The 24,799-nt window shown below is 38.5% G+C and overlaps 1 protein-coding gene across 1 annotated transcript in view; it reads left to right on the top strand.

Annotated features, from left to right (window-relative positions):
- Sgcd (sarcoglycan delta) overlaps positions 1–24,799 on the top strand; it is a 388,785-nt gene that overhangs the window by 171,968 nt on the left and 192,018 nt on the right. The window contains exon 3 of the mRNA XM_026388348.2: positions 3,438–3,539. Within this exon, the coding sequence (XP_026244133.1) occupies positions 3,438–3,539 (102 nt within the window). The remainder of the gene's footprint in view (positions 1–3,437; positions 3,540–24,799) is intronic.

The raw sequence follows: 24,799 nt of genomic DNA on the forward strand, positions 1-24,799 counted from the left end.
TGACCTTGCACTTGTGATGGACTTTGCAGACTTCATTCCCCAGACTTCATTCTGGCAGTCAGTCACACCTGTTTGGTCATTTCACTTATTGGAATTCTTATGCCTGTCTTAAAGAGAATCTAAGATTCACAGTTTGGAGAAGAAAAAAGATAAAGGATTCTGAATCTCCTCCATGCCTCTTTTACATTTTACTGGAAGGAGAGTAATATGTCAGAATGGGCCTGAAGTCCTATCTGAATTCTACTCATAGCTGCTGCTGCAATTAAAGGTTGCAAATATTTTAAAGGATGCTGATCTCAAGACATTGTGGAGTGTCTTCAATCCAAAAATATGAAGGAGACTCTCTATATGTGGGGACATGTAGTTGGTTACTGTCATTGACTTTTTGTTTTGCAAATAGAGGAAAATGACAGAAAGTCACACTATTCTGCTAGATCTTTCCCACTAAATACCTTTATACGTATCTGGAGACAGGGAAGGAGGTGGGAAAACTGAAAGCCGATGATGCACAGAGTAGGAGGAATCCAGAAGTGGAAGACATGATAGGGGCTTGGCAAGTTCTTGGAGAGTTTCCATACACAAGGATTTAAGTGAAGAGTGAGTCACTATTGTAAAGCATGAAAAGGACAGAGTATGGCAATCAGTGCAAAGTAATTCATCATAAACGTTAGGAATGTAAGAGGGAAGCAAAATAGATCTTATTTGGGATAGGCTAGCTAACTACCCCCCAAATGTAATCTATTATATGAGAATACTTATGAGTCTTTTTTAAATTTTATAAACATACATATCAAGCATACAAGACAGTTTAGGAAGCATATAGAAACCAGATTTGGCATGTGTTTTTTCAGAAGAGGTCTGTCTCTCTAGTTAAGGGGATACTGAAGAATAATCCCAAAGTAAGAGTGAATTCACATCTCTCTTTTTTTGGAAGGATTTGAGATGCCTTTGGGCTCTTGCTTGCTTTTTCTTTTTTTCCTTGTGTTGCAGGTTCTGCCTGCTGCCGGTGAGATGTGGCCATGTCCTAATGTCTCTCGCCTCTCCTACTGGGTTTGAGTACCAGTCCCTGGCCCCCTTGGCAGACCTGTGCCCACAAGTGCCAGAAACAAACAGAAATATGCAGATGGTACTCTGTCCACAGAGAACAATACTGACATGCAGGATCTGTTCTGATCTCCAGGATGATGTGCTTTTATGAAGAAGGGTTGGGGAAGAGTGCCCATTTCTCACTTGGCCATTCATTTCCACCCTACGTGATACCTGTGTTGAATTTATGGAGTTTCATTCACAATGGCAGTGCCCGGGGAGAAGAAGCTGAAGGAGTCTAAGATCACACAGCTCAGTGAAATAGGCTGGGTAGGGACTGTGGTGAACCATGGAGCTTCTGGGGTGTCCGAGCAGGACTGCTGCCATTCATCTCCATGGACAGTGGCCATGAGAGAGGGCAGACCTGGAGTCACCAGGATTCCAGTGTTCAAGAGAAACTGAAAAACCTAGATTTTTCATTCTAGTATTTTAGTTTCCAAATGCTATTAAGAAATGGTCGTGTAGGCATTGTGTGTATAAACATACACAGTCTACACAGGGTACTTCAGGGAAGGGAATCATGGTAAAGGGAAAAATTTGTACTTTTAAAAAAAATCCTGAAAAACTTGAGATAAAAGAGATGAGACAGGACTGGTAGGGGTTTAATCCTTGCCTGGCATAAGCCCTGGGTTTGATTCCCCAGCACCAAAAAATAGACAAATAACCAAAAAAAATGAGACAATTGAACTTCACTGGTATCAGGTGGCAGAACCACACAGAATGAATTTCAAGTGACTTTGAAATCCAATAATTTGTGCTTCCTTAGTAGGCTATGCTTTAAAGATTTTAAAAAACAAATGAATTTTAAATTGTTTTTATTAATCATGTCAATTTTGTAGTAGCATTGGGGTTTTGAAACTGTTGTGTGTGTATTGCGGATTAAATCAAATGAATTATTATGAGACAAAGTCATGGTATATTTTACTTAAAACTACAGAAAATACATGGTGGTTTTAATTTTATTTTTATTTAATGTTCTATACACTAAACTATTTTTTGGCTCCTACAGAAGCAAGGGCTTATCCAGTAGCTATGAGAATGTGAATCTCTGCACTTTGGGTCTCTAAATACCAGTTCCTGCTAAAATGACCCATGTTGTCACCATAGAGGCAAAAGATCCATTGCAGACTACCAGGTCACAATAAGGACTTGGGCGTTATCTTGAAGGGGTTCTTCTTCATGACCAAAGGCAGGAAAGTTAGAAAATTAAAAATAAAAATTAATGTTAGGGAAAAGTAAACATTGACACAAGGTATTGGACATGAACAAAGGAATGAGTGTTACTGTTACTTACAGTGGGTGTGATATAGGAGAGATGAAGATGGATACCCCAGGAATTTTCTGAAAACAGGTTTATTTAAGCTGCCATGATGCAGAGGAGCTAATGCCTAAATATCTCTGGACCTGAGATTCAGAAATTTTTTTAAATTTATACTCAGTGTTGGTCACATGTCAGTGGGAGTGGGTAGGAATGTAATAGTTACTCTTTGTCCTATAATCTTAGGCTAGACAGAGATTTCACACCACAGGTTTTGTCTGAAAACCTGGCATTTATAAGAAACAGAAAGCTTCAAACCATATTGACCTCTCTCCAAAATTCCCATGAAATGCTGTTGACACCCTTTGTAAAAATCTTTCTGACAAGAGAACAAACTTAATTATGGGGTACCGGGTCTGCTTCAGTTGTTTGATATTAATTAAGGAATGGTTGCTATTTGGAGGTGGGATAATGTATATGGATAATGTGGTCATTTTAAAACTGAGGGTCAGAGGACTATAAGGGGGTCCAATAGACAGCAATAGCCATGATATGATGATAGTTGAAGATGGGTGACGACTACCTAGATGTTTCCTAGCCTTTCTTTTATATGTATTTTAATAATAAAATATTAAAGTGTCAGTAACTTATTTGACTTCTTAAATGTCTAATGAGCCAAACATGCCATGTTTAAAAGTCAGATGTGACCCACAAGTTGCCAGTCCATGCCAATTTCTGCATGGACATCAGGAAACCAGATCTTGCCCTTCACTTTCTTTCCACCCACCTCCTGCCTCCGTTCCTCCTGCTCTACTTAGCAATAAGTTCCTCCCTCTCCTAGCCAGTTAGTGACTAAGGGGCATTACAAATTGCTTGAAAGAGAATTTTCTCAGAAGTGAGCAAAAGGAATAATCTGCATAATTCTATTGAACAATGCATCCTCATATTTTCTGTGTTCATTTCGACTTCCCTCATTTTGCTCCTTCAAATATTAAAAAAAAGCAATAACTTTGTTTCAATTTTTGACAGCCTGGGGTATTTTGAAATTTTGGCTAATCACATTTTCCCTGTTATCTCTGTGTCTCTATTTCAGGATGGAATGGGAAATTTGAGAATCACAGAAAAAGGTCTAAAGCTAGAAGGAGACTCAGAATTCTTACAACCTCTCTACGCCAAAGAAATCCAGTCCCGACCGGTAAGTTTCTGCTGAAGGAAGGAAAAATGATTGTTCCTCTGGAATCTAAACCCGGGAAAATGTATTTTGCTGTCAGCAAAGACAAACAAGTGGGGAGGAAGAGCTGATAAAGGTAATCAGATGGACTGGGATTCAAATCTGAAGCCTTGGGTTATAATCACAGCTGTGTTACTGGGAACAAGTGTAATGACTTCTCTGAGCCTCTTTCCTTTTTCGGACAGAGGTTAACAACCCTGCTAACTAACCATAGAGAGTGTATTGCACTTTGGGTAACATAATAAATATGGAAAGCCTTAAATACTATACAAATGCAAGATAATATTGTTAGTATTTTTAGTCAGCCTGGGTTGCCCCACACTTACAATCCCAGCTACTCAATGGCTGAAGCAAGAGCATTGCAAGTTTGAAACCAGTCTGTGCAAATTAGTGAGACCCTACCTCAAAAAGACTGGGGATGGCTCACCAGTAGAGTACCGTACAGTTGAGTCCCCAGCACCAGGAAATAAAAAAAAGTTTTGATATTGCTTTTAATTGTCAAGTTTCCAAAGCCAGCTTTGGAAACACAGCACTAAAGAATTAGATTCTCATTTCTTGATTTTGTTTGGATTATGTAACCAGTGTTGGTTAGAATCAATTCATTACGACAAAGAATACTCTGAAATTATACTGACTCTCTGTGGAGCAAGTGCCCTCATCTGAGCACCTTACTACTTTCCATGCATTATCATATCAGTATCCAATTCTTAGGTTGGTCCAATGGGGTAGGAATTATTATTGTTCCATTTTACAGATTAGGTAATTAAAACTTAGAGAAGTAATATTGTCCAAAGCTATACACTTATGAAATATCAGGGTCAAAATTTCATTTCTGGATATCCAATTCTAAAGCTTTTGTGTTAACCATGGTCGCCGACAAAAACCTTTACTTTCATTTAGTTTTTCTTTTTTCTTTTTCTTTTATCATGATGGAAGTGATTCCTGCATACCTTGCTTTTAATAAGATATCATCAAAATTTATTGTAGGTATGTTTTTAGGTTTGTTTGTTTATTTTTTTCTTTTGCAGGGCTGGTAGAATTTGCTTTTCTAAAAGATTGCTAATGTATTCACTCTGCCCAGGATAGATCTATATCCACCTGCAAGCACAGAGTAACATGAAAGTTTCCCAAAGCGTTATTTGCATTGTGTGCATTGATTAGCATAATTAATAAAATTCAGCAGCTTGGTGCAGTGGTTAATTTTATCTGAATGTCATCTAAAGTCCTGAATTGTATTAAGTTAAGTGTAACTACTGAATTGCCAATAAGTTCACTTCCTGCCTTGGAAAAGAGAAGGAGCCCGAATATTTTTTAAAAATCACTAAAACAGCAAAAATTCAGCTATACAATGATGATTTATAAAATTAAGCTAGAATCCATTGTGCGTTGACTTGGGTACCTAGATACTAAGGGTATAGTCAGTATATTCACCGCTATGGAGGCATCTCTACCCTAGAAGAGTAACATGGTGACACTGTAAGGAAAACGAGCAGGTGCTATTCTGCTTTGGACTGAAGAGACAAATTTCAGGCATTTTTAAAAGTATCTGTTATATGCGTTATCATTTAGCAATATCTAGTTCTGCCAATCTGGAAAGTTGGTTAAGGAAGTCATTTATTTGAATTACTAGTTGTTCATTAGTTTAGTAATCTTATCTGTATTAAGTGTGTTTAACATACTAGTTTGGAGTAATCTCCTTGTGATTGCAAACTCGATGGCAAACTTTTGCTATAAAGGGTCAGAGAGTAAATATTGCAGGTTTCCCCCGCCTCTGTTTTTACAACTAAATGTGAAAACCATTCTAGCTCAGGGACCATACAAAAATAGGCTATAGGCTATGTATGGTGTGCTACTGACTCTAATCTAAATTGATGATATTCCCATAAATATATGTGTGTTCTGCTTCAGTTGGATATGGTATGGGGAGAAAATTTTAAGATTATGGGTAAATTAATTAATACATGTTAAGTATTTCTTGGTATAGAATCAGGGTCATAAAGGAATTAAGATATGTATTTTGGAAAACTTGAAACAATGCCTGGTGCTATGGACTCTGCATGAATTGAATTTAGCAAATATGTCAGCCGGTGCCATCTGTGAACTCAGTCAGATGATCCCAACTCAGCGATCCACTAGTTTGGAAGCTGTAAAAATGGTTTCAAAAACTTGCTTTAATGTTGAAAAATCAGTGAGTTCAATTCAAGTCACTATTTAAAGAAAATGCAAAAAGTTAGAGTTCACTTTTTTACATTGTTAATATTTTTTTCATTTCAAAAAAAATAAATAATAAAGTCTTTTAGACCTGTTTCTGATAACAAAATAAATCTTCTAACTGAACAAGGAAAACAACAGTCGTGCATTACACAATAAAACATCAGAAAGACCCAGGAGCTCTACCTAAACCTCGGGTGTAAGTCCAAACCCCCTCCTCCATTGCCTGCCCCCCTCCCTCCAGCCACTGTTCTCACCAGTACTACTATAGAAGGCTCCTCACTGTCTGATGCCTTTTTGTATTAGGGTTCTCTAAAGGAACAGAATCAACAGGAAGGGTAATTATTAAAGGGGGACTTATTAGGTTGGCTTACACAACCAGAAGCTGGATAGTCCACAGTGGCTGTCTGCAGGCTGGAGAGCTGGAAGAACCAGTAGCTGTGCAGTCCAAGAGACTGAAGCCCCAGAATAAGAGAGATCAGTGGTGCTACCCTAGTCTGAGACTGAAGGCTTCTGGAGAATATGCTTTGGAAGGGTGAAGAAGTGAGAGTCCCAAGAAGCAGTCAAGAACCTATTCAAGAAGAATCAGCTTGCTTCTGCTCCTGTTTCCTTGTTCTTCCAACTTTAATTCCATCCAAGCCATCATCCTATTGGACTGTGCTGCCCACTCTTAGGTAGGGTCTCTGTTTCAATTGGCTATCCCACATGCCAGTCATTCCTAGACAGACCCTCATTGACACATCCTTTGCATCTCTTTATCCGATCAAGTTGGCAATTCAAATTGACCATTACACTCTTACTCAGCTTCCTTATCCAAGCTGTAGCCAGCGTGGCCCACCTTCAACAAGTCTCATCCCCTTTGAAAAAGATTCTCCAGTGACTTCCCCTTGCAATTGTAATAAAATCCAAAGTCCTTACTTGTTAGAGTCTGTAAACAATTCTGGATGACGCCTGGCATTTTGCCAGAGGGAGTGGTTTGTGAAGTAACGCCAGCGAGCCATAAGTGTGGAGATTCCTTATTGTTTGACTGCTGTATCTAGTTTATGTTAATTAAGATAAGCTGTGTGGAATGTATATATACCTCTGTTGTCCTACAATAAACAGCTCCCATTCCTGCTATATCAATGTACACAAGTTGTTCGTCACTCCCCAGTTATTTTGCTGCAGCTGGACTGTGGCACTTACTGAGGCTTATAAAATTCTTCATCCCATGTTTTCCTTCTGGTCACCCTCATTTTGGCTCAGATGTTTGGAAAAATCATCTTCACCTAGCCAGATATAAATGGCACATTGCTCTCCCCACCCCAGCATTATTGGCATTATTTGACATTCTCATTTATAATATAGATTTGGAAGGGAAGAAGATCCTCTTGATTTTGTCTACTGTATTTCCCAGCCCTGTTGCTGTGCCTGGCATATGATATATCCTCAGTAGATGTATGTAAATTGAATTTCCCTAAACTCTATTCGGAAGGCACAAGCACTGTTAACAACTTAGCATATTTTTTAGGTATTTCCCATGAGTACATTTTTTAATTTTCTTACAAAACGGTTTTTTGACAGGTGAAGTGACACATGCCTGTAATCCCAGCAGCTTGGGAGGCTGAGGTAGGAGATTTCAAATTCAAAGGCAGTTTCAGCAAAAGCAAGGTGCTAAGCAATTCAGTGAGACCCTGTCTCTAAATCAAATACAAAATAGGGCTGGGGATGTGGCTTAGTGGTCAAGTCCCTCTGAGTTCAATCCCCAGTATAAAACAAAACAAAACAAACCAAACTATATTTTGCTTACTATTCTGTATTTTCTCCTCCAAATAACATGTGAGTTGTAAATTTTCTTATAATATTTTAAATTCTAAGAGCTTTTTTGACATGTCTTGGCATGCAATGAACTACATATATTTAAATTGTACCATTTGAAATATATAATATACATGCTGACGCTATTACAATGGAAATAATGAATGCACCTATTACCCCTAAAGGAATCTTCCTGCCTTTTTTAAATCCTTCTGTCTAACCTAAACCACCCTACCTACTCCCTCAAGCACCCCCAAGCACCACGGATCTATTTTTTGTCCCATACATTGCTTTGCATTTTAGAACTTCAGATAAATGGAATGATACATGATGAGTATCTAAATACTTCCACAGATAAAATTTTCACATCTATCAAGTTCTTTTTGAAAAAAAAATTAATAAACTTGAAAATTTTTATTTATGTATTTATTGCCTACATTTGGTTTCTCAATTGGCCAGGGAGACGTGAGAAGTGGTTCAGGACTTAAACCTTTAATATTTCCATTTTGGAGGACTTCAGAGTGCATAGAAGGAAAGAGAGCAACTAATTAGGAATGACAGCAAAGATAGAATTTTTAGTTCTTTGAAATGTTGTAAAAAAGTGAAAACAAGGATTTTGGCATTGAAAAGTGAAAGAGTGAGAGGAGAAGGTCCCTTGCTTTAGTCTAGATGACCCCCTCCCTTCCCCTCAAGCCAGGGCTTATTGCAACTGAAGGCAGTTGGGGCTCTGATGTGGAGAAAGGTAGGTGGGTGGGGCGACTGTGGCTGGAGGCTGTGGAAGGCGCCACTCCTACCATAACCTCCCACCAGCTCCAGGAACCTTCCACCTGCTGGGGGCAGCTCCCCATGCTCCACTCTTTCCTTTTATGCTTACTGCTTTTAGATGTGTTTGATTTCGATGTTTTGACCATTGCTTGTAGACCACCTCCGGAAAACTCTTCTCTGTAGGATTATCTGCAGTGTCCTTTCTTCTTTGCAAATCACAGCTGCTGCTCCTATTTCCCAGGGCAACTCCCTCTGCTTTTCCCATTGAAAAAAGATGAGTGTCCAGTTGAACAAGATTAGCCAGCAACTCTAAGTGAGGAGAACTAATGAAGTGACACTTGACTTCATTTCAGTTTTGTGTTTCACTGATCTGGGAGGAATTGAGATTAGTTAAGCAATCCTCACAATGTCCAATACCGTATCTGATTTCATTATTGAAGATTGCAATTCTGGTCAAGTCACTACAAATTGATTAGTGTGATAGCAATCACTTAGGGAGGTAAATTAATGAGAAAACGTTCATCTTTATTTAAAAAAAATAATTCATCTGGGAATTCAGTGGAAGCCCCAGGAATTTCCAGCTTCAGCCACATAAATGCACAACTTCTAAGTGGTAAAGTATCTAATTACTCAGAAAATAGCTTGAGAAGGATATGCACTAAATTAAATATCCTATGATGACATCCCAAAAACAATCTTAGAAATATCATTCGAATGCCTTGGCCTGGACTTTGTGAAGTTAAGGGGCTAACATCCATGAAACTGTACTTGAATCACTACTTCAATGTGAATGTCTATCTTTTCAATTTCTAAATACAAATGTGAATTTTTGGCAGAATTTACTCATAGATTCAAAGAATAAGGAACAAGTAGAGCTTTATGCACAAAGTGTCATTTTGGACAAATGAATCCAACATCCTCAGAGAAGTGTCTTCTCATGATGCTGAAATCAGATGATATACTTTTGCACAACTTAATGTGAAGTGACAAAGGAAAGGAAAGGAGCCCTTAATGAGCTTCTACTATGTTCCAGGCCTATAGCAATAAGAAAGTTTCATAACGATTTTATCCCTATTCTCAAATTACACTTAAAGGTTGATATAGGCATCCTAACTTGTTGCTCTATTCTGTTGAGAAGTTCAGGAGTGATGAGGGTTGAAACAGAAGTTGGAGGGAGGAATTTTAAAAATTATATTCGATGAACTATTATGGTTTGAATAAGTGTCTCCCAAAGGCCCCTGTGTTGAAAGCTTGGTTCTCAATTCAGCAATGTTCAGAGGTGGGGCTTTGGGGAAGTGAATAGATCATGGGGGCTCTGACCTCATCAATGGATTAATCTATTGAGGGTTTCATAGCTGAATGAGTTATTGGGAGTTGATGGAAACTGTAGTAGATGGAGCCTTGTTGTTGAAGGAAGGAAGTCCCTGAGAGTATGTTCTAGAAGGACATATCTTTGGCCCCTTCCCCCATCCTCTCTATTTCTCCACTGCCATGAGAAGAGCCACTCTGCTCTCCACATGCTCTAAGCCATGATGTTCTGCCTTTGGTATCCAACCAACAGTTTGCCTCATGCCGTATTTTTCTTTTAGAATTCATTTTGTCTAACATTTGAAAATCTGAAGGCATTACTTCTTTAAAAATCTGCAATTTCTAATTCTCATGAAAGATTAGAAGTTCTGAAAGAGTGGCTTGACAGGGGTGGAGCTGAGTAGCAGCTGCCCACTTTTGATGAGGCATTGTTTTCCATAGTTCCCACTAGTCCCTAGTGTCTCACACCCACTGATTAATGCATTTGCATTGTGTTCCTCTGAAGTTCCTTGTAGATGCAGACTTTGGATTATAGGATAGTGGGAGGTACATAACCCATGTTGCAGAACTCAAAACTCAGGCTGACTTTTAGGATTTATATGCACTCCTATTCATTTTCCCTTCCTTCTTATTTATTTATATCCCAGATTTTCCTATTAGTTTGGTTCCTATGAGTGCCCCCTACCAGCTTTATTGAGATACAATTTTCAAGTAAAAGTTGCATATATTTAAGGAGTACAATCTTAATAATACTGTGATATACACACTTGTGAGATGACTTCCCCATTCAATCTAATGAGCATATCTATCTCTTTACGTAATCGTGTGTGTGTGTGTGTGTGTGTGTGTGTGTGTGTTTGTGTTGAGAATACCTAAAATCTATTCTCTTAACAAATTTCAAGCATACAATACGTTATTAACTGTAGTCTCCAATGCTGCATGTTAGTACTCTAGACATGGTCACATTATAACTAAACTACTTTATTGACTTTAGTCTCCATGTTGTTCAGTACTCTAGAACCTGACTGTATTATAACTAGAAGTCTGTACTTTTTCTCCTTATCTCACATCTGTTAGGATGGCTGACTTCATCTGGTGTAATTTGTAATTCTCATTTAGTTTAAGCACCCTGCCCTTCTAAACAGTATTTCTAAGCTCAAAGTTCTTAAGATTCTACAATAGAGTGAATTCAGTATTTCTCTTTCTGTGCCTGGACTGGTTCACTTTAAGTATTGTAGGGGTGCATTAGGCATCTTTGCATTTCATTCATCCATGTTTTCAATCATGACTGACTTCCTCCTTTTAAAACCCAAGTAGTCTTTCATTGCACGTCTGTTTCTTTACCCATTCCTCTATAAATGAATACCTGAGTTGATTCCATGTCTTGGTAATTGTGAATATTACTGTAACAAACACTTGAAGTGCAGACATCTGATTGAGGTAATGGTTTTATTTGCATTGGATATGCACCCAGAAGGGAAACCAATGGAATCATACAGTAGTTCTCTGCAATATTCCATAATGTCTCTACCAATTCACATTCCTACCAACTATGTTTGAGGGCTCCCTTTCCTCTGCATCCTTGTGATACTTGCTATCCTTCTTCTTCTTGATGATAGCCATTGTAACGATGCGAGATGATGTTGCATTTTTTATTTGCATTTTCCTGATGATTAGTGATGTTGAACACTTTTTTGTGCAGCTGCTGGCTGTTGGTTTGTATGTCTTCTTTGGAAGAAATATCTGTTTGGGTTCTTTGCCTGTTTTTTAATCAAATTGTTCACTTTTTGCTGTTACGCTGTCTGGGCTGCTTATATTTTAATAGTAAACCCCTATAAGATACTATATGATTTACACATGTTTTTTTCCCATTTCAATAGATGGCCTTTTCATTCTGTTGATGTTTGCTATGCAGAAACATTTTAGTTTAATGTAGTCCTACTTATTTATCTTGTGTTGCTTTTGCTTTTGGTATCATATATCCACCCCCCCCCCAAAAAAAAAAAGAGTCATTGTCAACACCAATGTCCCCAAACTTTCTCCCTATTTTCCCTATTTTCTTCTAGTAGTTTTATGGATTTAGGTCTTAGATTTGCATGCTTGATTCATCTTGAGTTTATTTTGTGTGTAGCATAAGGATCCAGTTTCTTTCATTTTCTTCTTTTCTCTTTTTGCATGTGATTATCCAGTTTTCTGCTCCCCATTTATTGAAGAGACTGTCCTTTCCCCTCATGTGTTCTTGGAAACTTTATTAGAGACTACTTGACCCTCTATGAGTGGGTTTCTTTCCAGACTTCCTGTCCTGCTTCATTGGGCTATGTGTCTTTTTTATGCTGGAGCCTTACTATTTTCAAAACTTTGTAACATAATAGGAAATCAAGAAGTGTGGTGTTTTTACCTTTATTCTTTTGGTTTTGGAATTGTGAGCATGCTTCAGCAGGTGGTGGCAGTTTGGGACCTTCAGGAGACTGAAGCTGTTCTTCACCCTGAGCTTCCTAGCACACACCTCCTTGAATCCCTCTACCCACTAGAGCATGATCTAGGAAAAAAAGCAGACAGGGACAAGAAAATGAACGTTTGCATTATGCATACTGTGCACGAGGCAAAAAGCATGCAGAAATCACGTGAGATGGCAGACATGCAAAAGTTTCATCTAAACAGCTTCCAACTTAATTGCAAAGAGCAGAGCTGTGCCTCTGGTTAGTTTGGAAACCCAGTGAAGACTGTGGTGGCTTCTCCTCAATAAGCAAAACAGCTTCAATTCCCAGCTGAACATATTGCGCACAAAACAGTATTTTCCATGCCACTTGCATGGAACATGAGCATCTTGCTGTCTTTAATTAAGAAGTTAACTGGCCCATGAAGTATTGCCTGAGTAAATAAAAGTGATTTGTACTAAGTCAGAGGGGTGCATTAGGCATCTTTGCATTTCTTTGCTCACACATAAATTATGGATATTATTAAAAATTGGAAGGGTCATCTATAAGCCCATCTGCACCATGAAGCCAATTGCTATTCCCCCCACATGTATCTATCTGTTTACATGTTATAATTTATTGTGGGCAATTGTGTGAACCAGCTGCTTACTTTTATATAAAGCAGACACAAACCAAATAAATCGACATTACTACTTTGGTAGGTTTGTTTCTTCGTAGAAACATAGTTATTCAAAGATTTTTGTTTGCTATAGAACTTAAGTGGGCAGATAGAGTTTGTGTTATTTATTATATTTAGAAGGAATTCACTGCATGCTTTTCTTAAATAAAATTCATGCTGAAAATTAAAGTTAGTGTGGACTTGGGTCAGATCTCTGTTAGTTATATTGGCCAGAGTTGTAGGAGATTAGGAGAGGAAACAGGTCCAAACTTCATGTAAGTGTGAGAATGTCTAATTGTTTGATTGGAGGGCCATGGGAAAGGTAGAATGCCTCATATTCTTTCTTGTTGCAGTCAAGATATATGAAGGTCCATCATTAGAATTGCATTGATTTGGAAACTCTTGGAGCTCTCAGAAATATCTGTTCATACCAATATCTTACTGCAGTCTCTACCATCCACCATGCACACACATTTCCACAAGGGATTGGAAACAGTGTTACAGAAATATGTATTGTAGCAAAGTAACAAAAGATACTAATGGGTTAAGAGCAAAAAAAAATTATAACTAGAATAGGAGGCAGAGATGGGGTTAAATTAATAGGTTTCAGAGGAAAGGTCAAAGTGTTTCCATAGGTTTGCTCTTACTAAACCTGAGGGTTGGTCATGAGCTTTATAAAGGGAGAGGCTGAGTGTGTTGGGTGAAATTGTCTATGTCCTGTAGTACCTCAATTTAAAAATCCTGGTCAGGAGGGGAAAATTGCCAGTTAGTGTTCCAGAAAGGTTTGCAGCTAGGAGATCTGGGTTCTCTTCAAGTTGTCCTACTGATCAGCAGAGAGTCCTTGAAGAAGTCCTTCCTCTCCATTTCATTGCTTGTTTATCCATTGGACATAATCAATGGTTTTTTACAACTTTATTAGTTATTGGAGTTTTAGGCAAGTTTTACTTGGAATCCTCAAATTCAAACCAAGTTGGACAGGGGGTGGGGCCCTATAGCCTGTTATCGCATTTATGCAGTCTCCCTGTCACCAGCCACAGGATGCTGAGGCCCTACATGGCTTTCCACACAGCAGTTTGAAAACCACCAGACAAACCTCATTTCATACAGTTTTCTGCTTACATGATACTTTCTCATGGAGACCTTCCTTGATCACCATCTCTAAACTAGATATCTTATCTAGTAGCTTTATTTTCTTATGTATCATATTAATTATGTATGTTAATATGTCCTATGTATTGTGTTAGCTTTTCTTTACTGTGACAAAATAACTGAGAAAATTGACTTAAATGAGGAAAGTTTGATTTGTGTTCACAGTTTCACAGATTTCAGTTCATAGTTAACTGACTCCAAGGCAGAAATAGTGTGGTGGCAGAGGAGCCCTGCTCATCTCATGGCAGCCAGGAAGCAGAGGGAGGAAGGGAAACAAGGTACAGTCCCCAAGAGCACACCTCCCCAAGAGCCTATTCCCTGCAACTGTATCTTACCTCCTCAATTTCTAGTGCCTTCTAATACTCCATTCAGTATGAATCCATCAGTGGATTAATCCATTGATGGAGTCAGGACAGTCCTGATACATTCACTTCCAAAAAGCCCATCTTTAACTGGACCTTCATGATCTATTCACTTCCTAGAATCTCACCTGCTATACTGAGGATTAAGCCTTCAACACAGGAGACTTGGGGACATTCCAAATCCAAAGCATTACATGTAGAGATGATCTATTTGTATACGCACTTGTTAGTTTCACCTATTACCATATAATCTCCATAATAGCAGGGACAGATAAATGCAGTACTAAGTGGTGCTTTATTTGTTCCACGATAGTAACAATTTTGCTAAATACGTGTATCTTACAATGTCATATTATATACCTTAATTTGCACAGAAAAAAAATGTTTAAAAAGCAGAATTTGAAGCATCAGCTTCCTGGATTCAAATTCTGACTCTGGTCACACTAGTAGTGTGACCTTGAGCAAGTTTGTTAACCTTTATTTCTCTGTAAAATGTACATAGCTATATATCACTGTCTCATAAGCTTATGATGGGATTATAAGAGTCAATCTATGTAAAGTTCATAGAAGTAGTGCCTTAAATACAAATCACTATATGGAATTTGAATAAAATAATTATACATTGCCATTAGCATTTATTATCATTATTATTCTTAGCATGCTTACCACCATCTCCTCAGTTCCTTGACTAGTTCCTGTTACATGGTAGGAAAGCAAATTTTGTTTGAATGAATGGACAAATGAATGTTGCCTTAGGATCCTTCTGTTAGAAGTTTTGTTAGAACTTCTTAGAGACAAATAACTCATTAATATGAGCTTATTTATTAATGTCTTTATCCTCTGAATTCCAAGTGTTCAATTTTATAGAAGATGGCATGAGCAATAATGTGGCCCTAGGTGTGGGGGAGGGAATTGACCACGTGGAAAAATGACGTGGACTAAAGGTCTTACTGCCCATCTTTACCTGCTGTGCAGTTTTGCCTTGGCTCGTGGCATCCTCAGGCTAATGAAAGCTCCCAGGTGTGGAGCTATGTGAGAGATAGGAGGGCTTCACAGAGCAAACTTGGTACTTCAGTTTCTCAATCATGGTCACTGTGGCTTTTCAGCATCACCTGACACTTCTGATGTCATGACTATCATGATGTCATGATGTAATGACTATTTGGGGTTGAAGCTGCTTCTGACTTATTTCATAAATAACATGTAAGAGGAAAAAATGCATACCAGGTTCCATGATGGTTTGGTTGATGTCCCTTTAATGGCAAGAAGATCCCTTTTGCAATTAGGAAGCATCTCATAGCCTGCTGACACCCGCTGACACTTGGGGAGAATAATGAAGAGAGAAGCTAGCTTTTAGCAAGGAGCATGTTTTCATGTATTCTTAAAAGCTTGTTCTTCACTCCTAAATGGTTGGCACAAAACAAAAATGTTGCTCTAAAAATTGGATTTTTTTTCCATGTTGCTTCTATCCAAACAGACTCATCTCCTGTCAACTCTCATAGCACCCGGTGTTTTATAATTGTTATGAATGTGTTCCACTGTTAGTCTTCATTTTAAAAATCTTGTTCATTGTCAAAAACACTGATAGTTTTTCAGAGATGTAATTTCAGAGACTGTAAAAAAACCCCACTTTTTTGGTATGTGAAATAATAAACAAATGCTTACAGTTATTTTGGTTTTTTGATAGAGATCACTCTATGAGCAGCTAAGTGTAACCTTTCTTTTTTTTTAATTTATTTTTTTAATGTTGGTTGTTCAAAACATTACATAGTTCTTGATATATCATATTTCACATTTTGATTCAAGCGGGTTATGAACTCCCATTTTACCCCGTATACAGCTTGCAGAATCACATCAGTTACACTTCATTGCTTTACATATTGATAAACTCATGTCTGTTGTATTCTGCTGCCTTTCCTATCCTCTACTATCCCCCCTTAAGTGTAACCTTTCGATGCAGCCCTCTGTAAATTATTACCAGTGATGTTTTAAATGGAGGTTACCTAAATTATTAGTGTAGGACTTTCCATTTCCATGAATGATTGTTTTTATCATTAATGATTCTGCCTCTAGGCAAATACCAAATGGTTTGCAAAGCAAATGAGGCTTTTAAGACTCATAAATATTTTGCAGATGTACTTATTGTGTGTTGAAGGGAAAAGAAGAAGGAGAGGTAGATTCACAAATATTGCCATATTGAAAGAATTGAGATGAGAGGGTTTCCTTGTTTTCTCCCTGGCTTAGTACACTGGTCTGTATCTCTCTACTTCTTAAGCCACTGCTTTTATTTTGCATCATCAGAGTCATGGAAATAAAAATGGGCCTCTCTCGATAGTAAAAGACAAACGAAGATGGTAGGCAAATTGGACTATTCTACTATCAAACTATATAGATTGGTTTTAGTTCTCAGTTAAGGCTCCAACCATTATTTCAAAAAATATGGTAGGAATCTTTATGAAATGAAAATGGGGTGGGGCTTATTTTTAAATCATTAATGCATGTTGATTCATAGTTTGTTCCTAACTCCAATTGTTAACAAACCCAAGATTTCACTGATTTCTTAACATTCTTGATGATTTTTTTTTTGCACGTCTTACCATGAGAAGTGGAATTCAGCTCCATACTTTCTGTTGCTACCACAAAGAGTTTATCAAATTATAAAATGTTTCTTTCTCCCTCATTATAATTGAGCAGAACACAGGGAGCCAAACGGTTTAAATATGTCTCCTCTAGAATTCATGTGTTAAAACTTAATGGTGAATGTGATAGTATTAAGCAATGGATCTTTTTAGACATAATTAGGTCATGAGGGCTTCTCCCTTGTGAGTGGGATTAAGACCCTCATAAAAGGATGCTTCACGTACCATTTGGCCTTTATATTGTCTCTGATGTCCCTTTCACCATGAGAGGGCACAGTGTCCCTCCCCTCTGGAGGTTACAGCAACAAGCAACCTGGAAGCTGAGAGCAGCCCATACCAGATGACTACTAGCACCTTGGACTTCCTGACCTCCAGAACTGTGAGAAAATAAACTCCTATTGAGATGTTACCTGTTCTGGAAGATTTTATTATAGTAGCACAAATGGACTAAGAAATGTACAAGAAGTTTAATGAAAAACAGAGTTGACAGCATTGTGACAGATGTCTTCAAAGTATAAAAAGATGGACAACCCAACATAATGGTGGATGACGGGGGACAATTGCCTTCTCTCAGTGGGCAAAGCTGCTGGGCACCCTTGGTCTCAGGTCCTTGTCATCACACACATCACAGGGCTTACATCCTGTGGGTCTGGCAATATTGATTAAATGATGAAACTATATCGTTGAATTTTTAAAGTGGGCAGCTAGCAATAGCTGTATTTTTTAAATTACTCTTGGAAAAAACCTAAGTCACCCACAAAATATAAGATCCATAGATTTATACATAAATCTGGAAATCTAAGCTCCAGGGAACCATCAATGCTAGCCTAAGTAAAGGGAAAAAGGGACTCTATATGGATGTCTAAACAAACTGTTCTGTTCTAACAAATTGCTACCAGGAAACGGAAAATGGTGACAAAATGTTAAAGTGTTCTTAAGTACCTGCAGGGTTTCACTGTTCTGTTTCAATATTGAACATCTACGACTTTAATACACATTAAACGATTTGCTGTTAAGGAGATTAAATAAACTAATAGGTGTGAAAGCACCATGCAGAGGGCCCAGCCCATTGTAATTGCTTATAAATGTTTGCTGAATTTGAATCTAAGCAATGTGTGATTAAACCCTCATGTTGTAATAGCTAATAGAGTGCTAATGTAAAATTGTCTCATTTATTCCTTGTAGTGACCCTGTGAAGGATCTATCATTTTTATCTTCCATTTAGAGATGAGCAAAAGCTTAGAAAGGTTTAGAAAGGATGCACATCTAGTAGTCCAACCGAGCTTGATTTTAACCCTCTGTCCTTAGCTGGAGCGCTCTGCTCTCTTGCAGGAGTAGATGGGGGTTTCTGGATGTCTTGTGTCATCTGCCATCTCTGTAAATCCAGGAAACATGCAGGGCACCTGCCAGTTCATGAACAGGGAATGATCTTATTTCCTTTTTCTACCAACTGCTACTTCTCTGGCGGTTCCCCACACTCCCTTTAGGGGCCTCTGTTCTGTAGATTTTTTTTCTCCATTCAAATCACAGATCGCCGAAATTGCACCATTTCCTTCTGTGCCATAGATTCCCTCTGTGGAGGTTCTTTGTTAGAATCGTATTGCAGTGTCTACTTGGAACTAATCAAGGACTCCTGTAAAATAAGTCTCTGACCTAGATAAAAAGGCTGTCTTTCAGACAGCTTAGATTCTGCAAGTAAGTTTCCATCCAGAACTTCAGACTCCTTGATATCAAAGTGCTCTCCTGGTTTCTCATTCTGAGTCCATCAAAATGAAACAAATATGAAGTTATAAAACCTATAAAAATTCTGAACTTCCAAAGACCTAGTCTCTCTTTCTTCTGGTTCATTATTGCAACTACAGAACTCAGAAAACAGACATGGCTATCTTCTCAGTTCTTCTAGTTTTCCAAATACTTATTAGCACGCTGGATGCGAAGGAGAGCTGTTCATCCACTCCACACAATGGATGCTTTAGAGTTTAATTACCTTCAGGAACCCTTTGGAAAAAATGGCTGTCCTCTTCATTCTCAATCCAACTTGCCTCATAAATTCTTCTCATGGCAACAAGTACAAGAACCCACACTGATTCTCATTCCTTTACTTGTCAGCCCAAATCGACAACTCACAATACAGTTAAGAGCAGAGCAGAGCCACATATACAGTAAATATTCGTGTGTAACTTTTCCCCCTTATATGATAAAACGTTTCTTTCATCCTTTTCAAGTGCCATGGTGAGTAAGCATGTCAGTTAATGTAACAGTTAATTTGTATATTTTCTTAGTCCAGTCTCCATATGGGCAGCCTATGAAATAGCTAATGGTTTTCCAATCATTTGTATGCATTGTAATTAAATGCAGGCAATATATTTGATAGATTCTATATCCACATTTTCAATTTTTTTAAAAAGTGACACGCATTATAAACTTATCAGTTCTATAACGTCATCAGATTTCCCCCCATACTATGCAGTCAGCACTGTACAAAGGACAAGTCTAACCCCTCTGGGTGTTCATAGCCTTTAGGCTCATCCTGCTTGCCCTACTTCAGCCTCTGCTTCATTCCCTCACTGACCCTCCGCATTCCTTACTTCCAAATCATCCTTCCATCCTCCTGTCCCTGGTGATGCCATATCCTAGCTATTCATCCTCTGTTATGCTTCTCGGGTTGTGATGCATAACTTCCCACACTGCGGTGGGAATTCTCCCTTTAACTTGTAAACTTCAGCCATGCTAAAATGTCCTTTCTAGTCCCCTAGTGGAAATGCTGTCTCTGGATATCTGCAATTCCTCTCAGAAGATTTGCCAGGGCACTTGAATAGGCAATATGGCATGGTAGCAGAGTAGGAGTGATTTAGAGTCAGACAAAACTGCATTTGAAATTTGGCTTTGCTTCTCACTTACAGGTAACCTGAGACTTGTTACTTGACACTGTAGCACTCTACTCTCTCTATGATATGGTTAACTGAAAGTCTCATAGAGTTGTTTTGAAAATTAAATGAGAAAACAGACTCATGTCTAAATAGTGCCCGCCACTTTATCCACTATAAATGACCACTGTTTTTATCAAAGGCTTCAAAGTAGAAGCAAACCCCCAAGACAGACCTGGAAGGACTGGTAGTTTGAATGCTCTTCTTGCATTGAAAATATGAATAATGCTCCTTATATTCATCTCCATTTACTAATTCCTGGTAAAGTGGCCAGATGACTGGTTTTGAATCCTCCCAAAATTGCACCTTCTGAGATGAAGCAAATGGAAAGAGAAATCTCTCTTTTCCAGAAGCCAAAAGCCATTTTGCAAGAGGTGTCTATTCAACCCGTGCATGCAAATGAGGCTGTGATGGTTTCCTCAGAGGTTGTTCAGAATATGACACACAGTGTTAGCCTTAAAGAATGTTACTGGGGCTTGCTGCCTCTGGTTCACAGGGTATACCCACAAGGAAAATAGAAACAATGCAAAGGTAGGTAGCCCACTTGGCACAGTTGATTGACTTTAATAGGTCCTGATTATGTTGCTCATATTCCATGAAATTAAAAAGCTTACAAATGTTATGAGCCATTACCCTTCCATTTAAGGGAGCTTATGACATGTTAGCAACATTTAATGAAATTCTTTTCAAAATGCCACCGGCAGACTCCATAAGATTCCATGTTGAACTTCAACTTGAAGAATTGTTTGAGGAACTTTGTTCTCTAACCTGCCTGGCTTTTTAATGTTTGAGCCCTACCCCAAAGCCAAAATTAGTTTCTTATGAGTTAGGTTATTTCCAGGTATCAGGAGTTCCTGCTTTGGCCAAGGCATTCTGTAATTTAACAAAAGGTTACAAAAGTCGCCACGTTGACATTTGTGCTCATACTTGTGATAGGAGCTCAGAATTGCCGACATTTTTACACAATGGTAAATTTTAAGACTTAAATCCTTTCAGCTCCAATCTGTCTGTATTTATTGACAATATGAACATTCTAGCAAATATTCCAACATGTTATTGCCTGCACTATTTTCAGTGAGCTGTTGCAGTATAATTTGCAAGATAAGCCTTTGTCTAAGAGACAATTAAAGCATAAGAAATGAGGTGATTAAGTCCTAGATTAGGTGTACTTACCATTTATATAATAAAATTTGAGGAAGCAAAAATATTACAGTCAGATGTGGGGGACTTTTATAGCATATAAGAAAGATAATGAGTAGTGAGATATGTTATTTAGAGATAATTAATACTTTCAGTTGAATTGTCTTTCGTTTTGACCTTAATAGGGATAGTTCATGGCAATATCCGTTGGTTTTATTTGCATCCTGATCATATCATTGGGTGTTGGTGACATCACCCACTATTTTTTTGAGATCGGGTAGGTAAAAGGTTACTAAGTGCTGTAGATAGATCTTTCTGTAATCCTCCTCCTGGTTGTATAAGGTAAATCATATTATTTGTGTTTAAATGGATAAAGAGAACTGAGATATGATGATTAGACAGTTGTCTTTAACTAGTGTATGGAGCAGGTAGAATGCAAGACCTGGTAAGCATCCTAGTAATACTTAAGAAACAAAATATAGACCCAATCATAAATTTTAAATGTCCCGTCTGAGATGTTTATCAATGTTTCCAATCACGTTCCAAGTTACATATTGGTCTCTCCTAGAAACAGCTTTGATGTGATGGCTCTTTCCATTGAGGGAATAGGAGTGAGGTTCACTGCAGCTGTCTCTGCTCTCACCTACCTACTAGAAGCTGCTGGCTCTAGTTTTAGATGCTTCCAAGGGGTGGTAATGACAGATGTTCTAATTGGCTTTGTGACTTTGTGTCCTCTGGAACTGGTGAATGGTTTGGCTGGCTTCCATCCTCATGAAGCATTTATGGGTTCTTTGGAGATTCCTGGCACTGGCACTGAAAATTCATCTCTTAAAACTCCTGTGGAAAGAACTAGTGAAGCAGTCCATTCTTGGACAGGCTACTTCACCCCTCATTCTGTTCTCTACTTCTTATTTATTGGGGGAAATTTGGAATACCCCCAGAACAGCACTGTTGCGTTTGACCCCCCTCTGTTTTGTGATAATGATCATAGAGCTGACAAATTCAGAGAGTACAGACTCTTTCTAAAGAAGCAGTCCTTCACTGCCTATAGTGGACATCCTAGAGGGACATCCATAGTTACTTTGCTTTTAGGAACATATGTTAAGATCTAAGATTGGATTCACTGATGTCTCTTCTCTTTGGACTTGAGGTTATAAGGTAGAACTCACCCAGATAGATAGATAAATAGATAGATACATACATATTTACATACACACATAGAGATAGATGTACTTGGTTGGAACCTCGTTTTTAACACCCTCATAAATAGGTCCTATGATTGACTGATTTTCAGAGAGAAATGGTTCGAGGTGCTGCCTTTGCTGGTCTCACCTCATCCTGTGTAAGGTTCTTGACACCATGATGGAAGGAAGAACATGGGGAACTACTCCAGATGCACAAGTGAACAGAAAGTGAAAGAAGGATCGCAGTGCAGAGGAGAGCTGTCTCTGCTTTCCTGGTTTCCCTATTGTCTCGCTGTCCTGGGTCTGGAGAGACACTCTGTCTCTTCTTCTCATAAGGACTACCTAAATGAAAGATGATGTGTTTTTTCCTTGAAACCAAGCTTCTGTGGTTCTGTTCTGTGATGCTTTCAGAAGCCATCCTGGTGATTGACAAATCTTTCATCAAGAACACTGTTTAGAATGATACCTGGGCGAAACTACCATTAAGAAGAAGAGCTAAGTGGCTGGCGGAAGGTGCTACCATTGGGTGTTGTGGCAAAGGCTCCTGGAGCAGTTCACTTCATCTTTTAGGGGAGAGGAAAGCAGATATTTGAAGACCAGATGAAGACAACTACATGGAAGAATGTTCTTTCCAGTGGAAGTGACCACAACTTAGAGTTGAACATGTTTTACTTTTCTGGGTTTTGCTGTTTTTAAAACCTTCCTTCGATGAATGTTATCTTGGGGTATTTGAGGATGAGAGTGGAGAATGGATTTTTCTCCCTGTGTCTGGAGACCTCCCACTCATGATAGATTGGAGGTACTGCCTATCACTGTGTCCTCTCTTCCCAGAGCTCTATGATGGCTCTGCTATCAGAGAGAGCAGGTTCTTGGCAAGTGTTTGTGGAATTATGACTTTGGACATAGTGTGAATTAAAACACCCTCATTTTCTCTTGTCCTGCAATGCTTTTATGGATAACACTTGAAAAACTTTTCTTGGTAATTTGTTTGTCTATCATTGTGATCAGTGTTTGAATACATTTTATGGCACAGAGTAGGGGCTTAATAAAAGAACATTGAATAAATGGAAATATCTAGGGGTGGTGGAAGGAATTGGGTGCAGAGGTCAGCTCTCTTCTGTGATATTCTAACTTAGCGTAGTTCTGTGAGGCTCATGCTACCCTTCATTTTCTTTTTTTTCAAAATTTCTGTGTTCCATTCTTAATTATTTTCCAAGCAATTCCCAACTGGAATTTAACTTGAGTTAGGTTATAGCTAACAGTTTCATGTATCAAAACTTGAGATTTATGAATTGTGTCAAATCCGAAGTGGATTAAAAAATTAAAATACCATTTGGGGGACCTTTTGCAGTGCCACTGGGCAGACTCTGACAGGATGCCACGTGGTCCTTCTAAAAGTTTGGTTAGAAGTTTCTACTTACTCTGCTCGTGTCTGTTTCTGACCTTTGTGTACTGAGTGGTCCTTCTGAGAAAGTAGAAAGAAGGGGAGGGGTGTCTTCTGAAGGTGCCACATTTGGATCTCCCTCTTAATATCAGTTCCAATTCTGATACATTTCAAAAACTGGATTTCCTCTGAAGGGAAACCAGGCCATGTTGGAGAAACCACAGAAGTTGGCACCAACTTTTAATCTGAGAATGAGAATGTGAGCTCACAGCTGAGAACCTTTAGGCACCATGCAGAATGTGAAGTGAACAGTACAGCTTCTCTTTCTCATGCACCACAACTCCTCAACATATGAACTATTGCTGGTTCCATCTTTAGGGAGAGAAACAGGCCCTGAGAAGTTTTTAATTTGTCCAAAGCTTTGCAGGTGGTCAGCACCTTTCACTCTAAACTCCCTGACTCCTAAGTCCATATTCTTGACCATGATGCCACATTGTCCAATTATTTCAAACTCAATATGGCTAGAAATATTATTCATAAAGCACTAACCACACAGCCCACTGTAGATAGGCACTCAAATGCCAGGAAGGGATTATTAGGCATTGCTTGTTCCATTTGTGATTTTTTTTTCCTATACTCAATACCTACTCATTTAGGGAAGAAGTAAAAATGACATCACCCTCTCTATGGGAAGTAGCTGGTACACTAGGGTTTTGTTTCATTTTCTTCCTGCTTCTCCCTAATTTTATCTGTGGTAAAATTTGGAGCCAACAAAATGAGAGAGAAGTTTTCCCTTATGTGTGTATAATGTTAGGTAAGCCACATAATTAAAATATGTCCCTCTAAGTTTATATGTGATAGCTTGGCCTTAAATACTTTTGAACTTTGGTGGTAGACCTTAAACTTGTGATTCATTAAAGAGGTATTACTGATTCTTATTTTTCATCATAGTTTTCTGCTTTGTCTTAACATTTACCAAAGTGTTGACCAAAGACTGCTACATTCTCCATGCTGGAGGCAGTTATCCAACAGTGGGCTATTTATCCAGTTGCCTCAATACCAATATGGTGGCCATGCACAATTTCAATGGCAAACATTTGTTCATTTCTTCCACAAAGATGTATTGACAATATCCTCTGGATACTGGTGAGGGCTGCAGGCTGGGGATATAATTTTTCGAACCATAAATATATTCTTTCTCCCATGGAGTTGATAATCCCATTTGGGCCAAGCTGAGCTGGAGCAAGACTATGTAAGGTATG

This window comes from Urocitellus parryii, chromosome 1 (assembly GCF_045843805.1).
Source record: "Urocitellus parryii isolate mUroPar1 chromosome 1, mUroPar1.hap1, whole genome shotgun sequence".
Classification (NCBI taxonomy): Eukaryota; Metazoa; Chordata; class Mammalia; order Rodentia; family Sciuridae; genus Urocitellus; species Urocitellus parryii.